General features: G+C 40.8%; 1 protein-coding gene across 1 annotated transcript in view; it reads right to left on the minus strand.

Moving 5' to 3' along the window:
* trmt44 (tRNA methyltransferase 44 homolog) overlaps window positions 1-12466 on the minus strand; it is a 38772-nt gene that overhangs the window by 16092 nt on the left and 10214 nt on the right. Inside the window, exons 5-6 of the mRNA XM_038792144.1 lie at window positions 5786-5893; window positions 1556-1627 (exon numbers count right to left, since the gene is read on the minus strand). Of these exons, the coding sequence (XP_038648072.1) occupies window positions 1556-1627; window positions 5786-5893 (180 nt within the window). The remainder of the gene's footprint in view (window positions 1-1555; window positions 1628-5785; window positions 5894-12466) is intronic.

Below are 12466 nucleotides of genomic sequence, written 5' to 3' on the forward strand. Positions count from 1 at the left end.
TGTCTACGGTGCCTTTGGAGAGTCTCTGCAGTGCATCTTGTAGATGTACACCCTGTTGCTACTGTACATTGGTGGTGGAAGAAGTGAATGTTTGTGGAAGGGGCTTCAATCAAGTGGGTTGCTTTGTTCTGGATGGTGTTGATGCTGCACTCATTCAGGCAAGTGGGAAGTATTCCATCATACGCCTGACTTGTGCCTTATAGGTGGTGGACAGGCTTTGGGGAGTCAAGAGCCGAGTTACTCGCCACAGGATTCCTAGCCTCTGACCTGCTCTTGTAGTCACAGTATTTATAAGGCCAGTTCAGTTCTGGTCAATGGTAATTTCCCAAGATATTGATAGTGGGGGATTAAGTGATGGTAATGACATTTAATGTCAAGGGGCAATAGTTTGATTTTCTTTTATTGGAAATGTTCATTGTCTGGCACGGGTGTTACTTGCCACTTGTCATCCCAAGCCTAGATATTGTCCACGTTTTGCTGCATTTGCACCTAAACTGCTTCAGAGTCTAAGGATTCACGAATGGTGCCAAACATGAAATCATCAGTAACCATCCGCACATCTGACCTTATGTTTAAAGGAAGGTCATTGATGAAGTAGCTGAAGGTGGTTGGTCCCAGGACACTACCCTGAGGAACTCCTACAGTGATGTCCCAGGACTGAGATAACTGACCTCCAACAACCACCTTTATTTGTGTTAGGTATGACTCCAACCAGTGGAGCGTTCTCCCTGACTCCAGTTTTGCTAGGGCTCCTTGATGCCATACTCGCTCAACTGCAACATTGACGTCAAGGGCAATCACTCTCACCTCACCTCAGGAGTTGATCTCTTTTGTCTATGTTTGAACCAAGGCTGGAATGAGATCAGGAGCCGAGTGATCTTTGCAGAACCCAAACTGAGGGTCAGTGAGCAGGTTATTGCTAAGTAAGTGCCGCTTGATAGCACTGTAAAGGACCCCTTCCGTCACTTTACTGATGATTGAAAATAGACAGTTAGAGTAGTAATTGATTGGGTTGGATTTTTCCTGCTTATTGTGTGCAGGGACATACCTGGGCAATCTTCCACATTGTCAGGTAGATGTCAGTGCTGTAGCTGTACTGGAAAAGCTTTGCTACGGATGCGGTAAGTTCTGGGGAACGCTAAATCGGTAGAGTTTTATACCGTGGACTTGTGGCAAAAAGATGATTGGAATAAAATTGTGGATGCCTCTTTTTGCAGAACTCTCAAAGGTAGATTTTACAAATTCATACCTCCCACCTCCCCCATGATTTGTGCTTTGTAAATCCATCTTGGGAAAGTTTTGCTTGGCATGCTGACCTCTGCAACCAAATTCCTCTATTCCAAAGAAAACTGGTATAAACACTAGAGTGATTTTTAAGGACAAATTATAAATACAGTACACCAAATCTAAAATACGTACTACTTTTGCCAGAAATCCAACTGGACCTGGCTTGAAGTTTACATCACTACACAAGAAAGTAAGCACTGCAGCTTTGAGTTTAATGTGTAAGCAAACGTATGAAGTATGAACATATACAAATACATATCCTACTTACCTTGAGACATGTCTGTGGACCATACATATCCCAAATTCTCCTCTTCCTCACATCTATGCCTCTACCAGGATGCTAAAAGGTAACAAGTTGAAACATGATTCAACCATTGTATTTTTTTAGACACTTAACACAACTTAACTAGCAATGTCTTATTGCATAATTTAATAGTTCCTGTTTCTTTTTTATGAGATAGAATCATGTGGTAACATTATTCAAGAAGGGTGGTAGGGACAAACCAGGAAATTACAGGCTAGTGAGTCTAACTTCAGTGGTAGAGAAACTATTGGAAAAAGTTCTGAGGGACAGAATTATTCTCCATTTGGGGAGGCAAGGATTAATCAAGGATAGTAAGCATGGCTTTGTCAAAGGGAGATCATGGCATACAAATTTGATTTCATTTTTCGAGGAGATGACTAGGTGTGTAGATGAGGGTAGTGCAGTTGATAGAGTGTACATGGACTTCAGTAAGGCTTTTGACAAGGTCTCGCATGGGAGACTGGCCAAGAAGGTAAGAGCGCATGAGATCCAGGACAATTTGGCAAATAGGATCCAAAATTGGTTAAGTGGCAGGAGGCAGAGGGTGATGATCTAAGGTTGTTTTTGTGACTGTAAGCCTGTCCAGAGGTGTTCTGCAGAAATCGCCATTGGCCCTTTGCCGTTTGTAGTGTATATCAATGATCTGGATGTGAAAGTGGGAGGTATGATCAGTAAGTTCGCAGAGGACACAAAAATTGGTGGTGTGGTAAATAGGGAGGAGGAAAGTCTTTGATTAAAGGACAGGCTGGTTAGATGGGCAGAATAGTGGCAAATGGAATTTAACACCGAAAAGTGTGAGGTAACGTATTTTGGGAGGACTAAGAAGGCAAGAGAATATACAATGAGTGGTAGGACCCAAAGAAGTGCAGAGGTCAGGGATGTGCATACCCTTAGATTCCTGAAGACAGCAGGACGGGTAGATAAAGTGGTTAAGAAGGCATAATGGGATTCTTGCCTTTATTAGCCAAAGCATAGAATATAAGAGGAAGGAGGTTATGATGGAGCGGTATAAAACGCTGGTTGTGTGCAGTTCTGGTCGCCACACTATAGGATAGAAGTGATTGCACGAGAGAGGGTGCAGAGGAGATTCACCAGGATGTTGCCTGGGCTGGAGTGTTTCAGCTATCAAGAGAGACCGGGGTTGGTTTCTTTGGAGCAGAAAAGGCTGAGGAGTGACCTGATTGAGGTGCATAAAATAATGTGGAGTATTGATTGGATGGATAGGAAGGAACCTTTCCCCTTAGCAGAGGGGTCAATAACCAGAGGGCATAGATTTAAGGTAAGGGACAGGAGGGTAACCCAGAGGTTAATTGAAATCTGGAATTCACTGCCTGAAAGGGTGGCAGAGGTGGAAACCCTCTCAACATGCAAATATTTAGATGAGCACTTGAAATGCCATAACACAGAAGGTTACGGGGCAAGTGCTAGAAAATGGGATTAGAGTAGATAGATGCTTGATGGCCGGCGTGGATATGATGGGCCGAAGGGCCTCTTTCCATCCTGTAAAACTGACTCTCTCGGTTATAATTCCAAGCTTTCAAAATCATATTTTTGCCTTTCAGACTGCACAGGTTTGCAATTCATAGTTAAATGGTATGGAAAAGCATTTATTGTGCTTAAGAATATATGAATCCACCATGTAGTATTTTCAGTAAGAAGCTGGATCACAGACACTAAAGTGTAGTATGATCCATTTCATATCGTAAGATATGAAATTGCACTATGGCAAGAGCCCTTTCTCATATTCAGTCAAATCATTATTTTTTGTCCCAGGGAAATTTGCACTTATGGATTTATGTGGAAAAATACAAAATATTCTGGATGGGCGTAACTTTGACTCAAAATGTAGGAACAGCAAGAGCCAAAGTTATGATTTTTGTTGTTGTATACTCTTATTTTATTCTTTCTCCTTGACACCTGGACTGTATTTTACATGCAATTTTTTAATGGTATCAAATCTGTTACATTAAGAGAAAAGCTTCCATAATTGCATTGTGAATACATTTGGATGGCGTAAAACTTTCTAGAACATCAATTAACTTAAGGAGGGAAGTAAAGAAGGAAAATGGTGTTTATTTTGAACTTTCTTGGGCCCTAATTGTTTGCACCAATTTCTGCTTATTTTTGCTGGTTTCCAGGGTACATTTCTGTCAGCAAGACCAATGTGGAAACAAAATAGGTTGTTTGTAGTCAGCAGTGCTATCTAGTGCAATTAAACTTTAAAAAGATCTACTACAATATTAGCAGTTTACCACCGTCGTTCTAAAAATATACCAAATTTATCATTTTTATTAGAATGCTGTTGGGCCAGATTTTGCTCTGCGCAGCGAACAAATGACTGGCTTACACTTGTCCATTGGCTATGGAGTTTTGCACGCCGAGTTGCATTACAAAAAGCAGCTAGGGCACCTTGAACCCGAGTGGACAGAGCAAATACTTCAATACAACCTTAACCAAGAAAATTGAAGAAGTTTTAATGAGCAGTGCAGTCTGAACCAGGAAGTGCAACTTATAATTGTAAATTCAAGGCCGCATCAAATACAGAAAGCAAAAGAGAGAGAGGAAAATATCAAATTGAGAGAGAAAAGTAAGTTGAAATAAAACAGAAAACTTAAAGAAAATTATAGACTTTTAAAAGTAATTCTCTAATAATTAAAATCTGCAGGGGTGAACTTTTAGATTTATTAAAGTTGCTTTTCAGTGGTTATTTGGCAGTGATTAAGACTTACTATGCTGTTAAAAGAATAGTTAGAATGAAATAGGTCTAATTTATTTTTGATATGGATCAAACTCACTGCAATGTTGTTAGTACAAGTACTTCACACTGTTCAGCACATTTGAATGGCAAACCAGACAGGGCAATTCCATTTTTGCTCAGCTTATGGAGGGGCACCATATCTTGGACTGCAAATTCTGGATTTTTACATTTAACTGTGCATCTCCACTTGTGACAAGTTGCTGATAAATAATGGTTGAGCACCATTTGTGTCACCTCTCCATTATAATTATTGAATTCAGCTATTGCAAATATTACTGTTTTCTCAATGTGTGTGACTTCATTTATTAAATCCACAGATATCTATATTTGGGTGTATGTGCACAGATGAACCTCAAGTTTAATGAATTATTCTCTAATACTAAAACATTCCTTGACTGAAACAAGGAGTGTTACAAATTGTACAATCATAAATGTTATAGCACAGAAGACAGCTTTTCGGCCCATTGTGTCTGTTCTGGTTCTCCTGAAGCGCAAATCGTGTACTGCCGCTCTCTCCATGTCACTGCACATTCCTCCTTTTCAGATGAAAAATGTAGAAAATGTGTGACACAGGAGGTCACTTTGCTGATCATATCTGTTCCTGGAAGTTACAGGATTTCAGGTGCATACCCAGACAACTTTTAAATGCGTTGAGGCTATCTGCCGCTATTACATTTGTAGGCAGTGAGTTCCAGAACTCTATAACCCCCGAGTGAAAATAGTTTTCCTCATCTCCCCACTAAGGTCGTTTAGGGAGGGAAATCTACCTCCCTTACCTGGTCTGGCCTACATATGACTCCAGACCCACAGCAATGTGGTTGACTCTTAAAAGCCACTCAGTTCAAGGGTAATTAAGGATGGGCAATAAATGCTGGCTCAGCCAGCAATGCCATCACCTGAATGAATAAAAAAAATCCTTCGACCAAACACTAAATCTATACCTCCTAATCACTGCCCTCCCTAAGGGAAATCATTATATTTCTGGATACTAATGAAATCAAGGCATTTGGGGATAGGGAAAAACTGAGGTATGAGGTAGATGATCAACCATATTCTGTTTGAATGGCGGAGCAGGCTCAATGGGTCAAATAGCCTACTCCTGCTCCTATTTCCTGTGTTTCCATGTCCTTACCACCCACTCGACCCAGATGCCTCAGAACCTTGTGCATCTCAATCAAATCTCTCTTCTGCCTCCTGTGTTCCAAAGAAAACAACCTAGTTTATCCAATCTTGCTACAAATTCCAAGTGGAATTTTAGATATCCTTCAAAACAAAATCAGGAAAAATAGTCTGTATCTACTATATTTTCATGAGAGCTTTCATTAATTAAATGACTACAAGTTGCATATTGCATTTAGTAGAAAATAACATCCAACAAATATCATAGTTATTACAGACAGCACGAAGGCTACTACATCAGTTCAAATTTCACTTACTCCTTCATTGATCAAGATATGAACTAGTAATCCATTACCACATCCCAAATCAATAAAAGACTGTTTGGCAGTCAGGCCTTTTTCTGCACGCTCATCTTCCCAAAGTACCTGAAATATGATCAGAAGCAACATTAAAACAATTTCATGTGCTTTAGGAAATGGGAACCATTCTTTTATTAGGAAGAAATCAAAATATAAGCGATTTTCTTTTTGCTACCACCATATTACATAAGCAAGCATATACTGAATAAAGATGTTTCTTCGTTCCACAAACTGTTTTCAACCTACTCTCCATTATATGTACTACTCAATTTTCTCAATATCCCTCATAAAAGGTAGAGCAAAGTCTCTCTATGCCCACTCCAAAAAGGTGAGCAACAATGATAAATCAAGTAAAACTTCACCAACTAGTGAGATCCTTTATCATCTTAAACATTCTGTAAAGTCAAGAGAATGCAAACCAAGTTTATACAACCTGCTTTCATAATTTAACCCGACCAAGCTCTGTTATTAGTCTGGTAAACCTGCAGTTCCTCCAAGATTAATATATCGTTAGGAAACCAAAGGTCGTTTTAAGGGATTTATTTATATGTGCATGGGCAAACATTAGAAATAAGGGTGTGAGTTAACGCGCAAAAAAAAAAGGGTTCTGTTATGGGCAAGTATAGCGTGGTCTTTCTTGGTGCCTGAAACAGCCTTTCTATCAAACGGGACTCATGTTATTTTTGGCCACGGTCTGGAATGCCCCGCCTCCAAATCCCCCCACCCCCATTACCCACCTTATGTCTTGGGGGTCCTCAAGACCTCATCATCCCACTTCGTAAAGGTAGGACACGCCTGGGTGCATGAGCAACCTGGCAGTGCCAATGTGCCCAGGTGCCAGGATACCACCCTGCCTAAAGCCCGACCACTCAGGGGCCTCCGAGGGAATGGGAGACACCCCAAGGTGCTGTTACGCCTGGTCCACGTTTGTGTGGCATTGTGTGAGCCAATGCTAAACGGCGCCATGGTGAGTCTCCCAGGTGCAGGGGTTAATTCCCTGGCCTCGGGCGTCGACGTATTTAAATGGCTCACTTAAATATGTTAATCTGGGTCTCGCTCAGTAGGGGCAAGATTCAGATCGCCTTGTCTCGTGAGGTCTTGTTCCAAGCGCCGCAAATAGAACAAAGAACAATACAGCACAGGAACAGGCCCATCGGCCCTCCAAGCCTGTACCGGCCATGATACCAACCTTTGCCAAACCCTCAGCACTTCCTTGTGCCATATTCCTCTATAACCATCCTATCCATGTGTTTGTCAAGATGCCTTTTGAATGCCATTAATATACCCGCTTCCACAACCTTCCCTGGCAACGCGTTCCAGGCACTCACCACCCTCTCAAGAGGTCTCGTCGCATTACCGAGTCGGGTGCGACAAGGCCATTCGATCATGTCCCAGATTATGGTTTTGGGTAGGTTTAATTTAATGCTTCGGTGTCTGGAAAGGACCTGTATTTGGATTCATGCTGGACAAAGATGTTTTTATGTATGGGGGTTGGTTTCGTTCCAACTGGGATTCTACTGTGATAGAGCTACTGCATGAAAAATCAGTAGGCCAACAGTGGCTTTAACAACTTAGAGGCCCTTGTAAGGTCAAACAAAAGCTTTCCTTTGTTCTTCGAATTTTAAACTGAAAAGCGAGGACAGTTGTAGATAGACAGCCAGAGAGGGAACATCTCTCACAGCTCTGCTAAAAGCGGTGGTTTTAGAAAGCTAGCGAGGGAACATCTCTCTTAAGAAAAGCCATACAATGGAGCAAGGTCACCTAAACCTAGTTTACAAAACAAGAGAAATGAAGAGGTTTCCAGGTGATTTGAGGTTGAAAGTACGAGAACAGAGGACTGCTCAGTAAAGACAGACAGAGCTCAGAGAAATGCTGAGATGCCAGAAAGACACATGAAGTGACTTTCAGGTTTATGAGATTTTACTAAAGCCTGTGGAACCTGAATTGAAATATAAGAATTGGTGATTGGATCTCAAGTGCATAAAAGCAGTCAAGACAGAGAATTCCTGAAAAGGGCTGGTGTAAAACCTGGAATGGATTCACTAGTAGAAGTGAAGCAGATGCTTTGTTCAAAAGAGTCCTTTGGAAAACGTGGAGTTGATTATGCAATGCAGCCTACGAATGGAAACCCTTTTTACGAAAATAGATTTGAAAGTGTGTTTTGGGAGTGGAAATTGGAAACTCAGTGACAATTATCTGGGGGGGGGGGGGGGGGGGGGGGGGATTCTTCTAAAAAAAAAGAGTAGCCAATTCATTTTTTTTCCAATTAAGGGACAATTTAGCATGACCAATCTATCTACCCTGCACATCATTTGGTTATGGGGGTGAGACCCACACAAACACGAGGAGAATATGCAAATTTCACATGGACAGCGACCCGGGGCCGGGATCAAACCCATGTCCTTGGTGCTGTGAGGCAGCATTGCTAACCACTGCGCTACCGTGCCGTCCTTATAACAAGTCATTTTAATCAAACTTGCGCCACAGTCAGATTGTCCATCCATTTTATACACCACCTGATTTTACTTTTCACTAACAACAACAAAAAAATTAAAATGAAAGTGATCTGAGATTATACAAGTTATCCCTTGGATGATAAATTGCATGGCTTTTCACAAAAAAAGGTATGCACAGGAAATGGCCATTTACTGACACAAATAAAATATAACTGCAGGTGTTGGAAAGCTTGCATTCCTCTAAATTATTGCTGTTAGAGTAAAGGCATATTTATAATGTGAAACAGATTTCTTTAAAATACAAAGAAGTCTAGCATGCATATAATTTAATGATGCAGCTCATGTAACTTACATTCCATACTGCGAACAGGTTTATAAATAGCAAAGCAGAGATGACAGTATAGGAGGTAGAATTTAAAAAGTCAAAACATATCTAAATCAATACATGGAGTAGCAGAACACAAGGGTTATTAAAGCAACTATGTACAAATTACGGATCTGTATATACGATACTTGAGTTCAGTATTTTTAGCAATTGGTAAGGCCATGGTAAGGGAGCGAGAGCATCAGGTAAAAGAGCCTAAAGTGATGTTGGCACAGTGGCAGGCTGTGCCTGAACTGCAGAATGAGGCTGTGTGGACAGCAAGACTGTGCCGAGCAAACACATCTTCAATAGATCTCCCTGTCTCAAATCTTACCGGCTCAAAGCCATTGAGCTTGAGTGTGAGTAGGTAAGTGTTATGTTTTATACTGCCTGCTGGTGTCAATGTGATCTGTAGTGACATCAGCCGAATATTTGCACGGGCTTTCAGCTCACCATCTTACCCTGCAGAAGAAACATCTCTTAATAAACTCTGCATTATGTTTTTACGAACTTAGAGTGTGCCACCTTTACATTTTTTCTTTGCGCTAACAATAAAAATATAACATGGAGACTCTGACACATAAGGGAGAGGAGAGTATTATCTGGACAACTATTAAATCACAGAATGGTTGCAGAACAGGTGGTGGCCATTCAGGCCATCAAATCTGTGTCCACTCAGTACAAGAGGAACTTAGCAAGTCCCACTCACTGCGGCCCTTTTCCCTCAGGTGTTTGACCAATTTGCTTCTGAAAGCTACATACGAATCTGTCTCCACCACCCTTTCTGGCGATGTATTTCAGATTGTAACAAAATGTCACCCTTTGCTGACCATTTTAAATCTGTGCCCTGTTTCTTAATGCTTCAGCCAATGGGAACAGCTTCAATCTATCTCCTCTGTCTAGATCAGTTTAGATTTAAACACCTCTACCAATCTCCTTTCAACCTCCTCTTTTCAAAGGAAATCAACTTCAGTTTCTCCAGTCTATCCAGGTAAACAAAGTCCCTCATTCCTGGAACTATTTTCAGAAATCCTTTTGCACACGCTCAACAGACTTCACATCAAGTGTGGTATCCAGAATTGGACACAGTACTCCAGCTGAGGCCAAACCAGTGTTCTATAAAGGTTCACGATAATTTCTTTGCATTTGTACTGTTATGCCTCTCTTTGCAAAGCTCAAGATTTTTTACACTTTTGTAACTACTTTTTTAACCAACTCTGCCACCTTTAATGATCTTTACAAATATACCTCCAAGTTTATTTGCTCGGGTGCCCCTATTAGAATTGTACCCATTAGTTTATATTGTCTTTGTTCTCCCTCCAAAATCCATCACTTTGCACTTCCCTGCATTAAATTTAACCTGCCACTTGTCTGCCTATTTGATTATCCTCTCTATGGCCTCCTGAAGTCTATCACTATTCTTCCCATTGATAACTATACCACATTTTGTGTCTTCTGCAAATTTTGCACTGTACACCCAAGTCAAAGATATTAATATAGTTCAAGCAGTGGTCCTAGTACTGACCCTTGGGCATTGTATACTTTCCTCTGGTCTAAAGAAGAACCATCCACCACTACTCAATTTCCTGAAACTCACCCAATTTAGTATTCATGCAGCCACCATCCCTTTCATTCCATGAGCTTTAACTTTGCTGACAAGCCTGTTCTGTGGCACTTTTATCAACTATCTTTTGGGTACGACAGCAATTGCATTATGTTCATTCTCTGTTACCTCATCAAAGAATTCAATCAATTTAGTCAAACATGATTTTCCTTTAACAAACCTGTGCTGCCTTTTCTTAAATAATCCACCCTTTCCAAGTGACTATTAATTTTATCCTGAATTATTGTTTCTAAAACTTTCCCATCATCAAGATTAAACTGACCTGTAGCTTCTGGGTTATTGTTCCGTCACTTTTTGAAAAAGGGAGTAAAATCTACAATTGTCCAGTCTGCTGGAACCACCCCGTACCGACAGAGGATTGAAAGACTGCGGCCAGCAACTCTGCAATTTCTACTTTTATTTCTCTTTGACTTCTCTCTGCAACAAAGCCGCACAGGTTTATGGCACAGAAAGAGGCCACTTAGCCCATTGTCTTTGCGCTGGATGAAAAACGAGCCACCCAGCCTAATCCCATTTTGGTCTGTCGCACTTCAGGATACAGCATTTCAGGTGCATATCCAGACACTTTTTAAATGAGTCGAGGCTTTCTGTTTCTAGTTACTTTTCAGGCAGTGAGTTCTGGACTCCTATAACCACCCGAGTGAAAAAGTGATCTCATCTTCCCTTTAATCCTTCTACCGATCATTTTAAATCTATACTCCTTAGATAAGGTAAATAGGCCCGTCCCATCTTCTCTATCCAAACCCCCTCACAATTTTGTACACCTCAATCAAACCTCCCCTCGGCTACTTCTGTTCGAAGGAGAAGAACCCCAGCCTATCAGATGCATCTCATTCAGTCCTGGGGTCTCATCAACTTTAAGTACTGCCAGCCTTTCTAGTACCTCTACTTTTATCAATTCTTAGTTCAGCTAATATCTCAACCTCCTCCTCTCATGATGACTTTGGTAGCATCCTTTTTCTTGGAAAAAAAATAATAAAGTGTTAATTTAGTACTTCAGTATTGCCATCTGCTTCCAAGTGTTGGTTTCTTTTTTGGTGCCTAATTGGTGCCTCTTACTACCTTTTCGTTATTTATATGCCTATAGAATACTTCTGGATTCCTTTTTATGTTAGCTGCCAGCCTCTTCTCATACACTGTCTTTGCCTGTTTCCTTTTTCATTTCTCCCTTCAACCTTTTGCATTCAGCCTGGTTCTCAGTTGTATTAACAATCTGATTTCTGTGGGACAGCTTTTTCTGCTTCACTTTACTCTCTATCTCTTTCATCGCCCAGGGAGCACTGGCTTTAGTTGCCCTACTTGTCTCATGGGGAGGGATGCACATTGACTGCACCCGAAGCATCACCTCTTTAAAAGCAGCCTATTTGATTATAGTTTTGCCTGCCAATCTTTGAACCCAATTTACCCAAGCCAGATCAATTCTCAAAGCACTGAAATTAGTCCTCCTCTAATCAGGTTTTTACCCTAAATTGCTCCTTATGCTTTTCCATAGCTAATCTAAACCTTATGATACAATGATCACTATTCCCTAAATTATTCGAATATTATTATTATAAATGCTCCCCTGAAGACACTTGATCCACTAAGCCTACCTCATTCCCCAGACCCAGAAATACCTCCTTCCTCAGTGGGCTGGAAATGTACTTGGAGGGAATGTAGTATATGTTTCCAGAATGATCCTGGGACTTCAAAGGTTAATTTATGAGATTACACAACAACTAGGTTTGCAGCGCCTGGAACGTAGGTTAAGGAGGTGAATTGATCAAAGTTTTCAAGATACTGAGGGAAACAAAATAAACTATTCCAGCTGATTGAGAAATCTAAAACTTGTAGCCAGACTTTCAGGAGTGAAATTAGGAAATACTTTACAGAAAGGCAGAAGTATGGAGCTCTCGTTTGAAAGTGGCAACTGATGCCAGGTCAACTGTATATTTTATTTCTGAGAATATCCAAAGGTATTAGGGGATATAGGGCAAAGGCGAGTATATGAAGTTAGGTTGCAGATTGGCCATGATCTCAGTGACTGATGGAACCGGCTAGTGAAACTAAATGCCTTACTTTCCTTACTTTAGGCTCCTAGGTTGAAACCGTAAAAAAAACTTTGAAGAATGTTTAAATCAGATATTGCTTGTTACTGAATTTCATGCTCATAACAGTTTTATATGTATTGGTGCGAGTAGAGTTATGTTCTCTGA

This window comes from Scyliorhinus canicula, chromosome 3, assembly GCF_902713615.1.
Source record: "Scyliorhinus canicula chromosome 3, sScyCan1.1, whole genome shotgun sequence".
Classification (NCBI taxonomy): domain Eukaryota; kingdom Metazoa; phylum Chordata; class Chondrichthyes; order Carcharhiniformes; family Scyliorhinidae; genus Scyliorhinus; species Scyliorhinus canicula.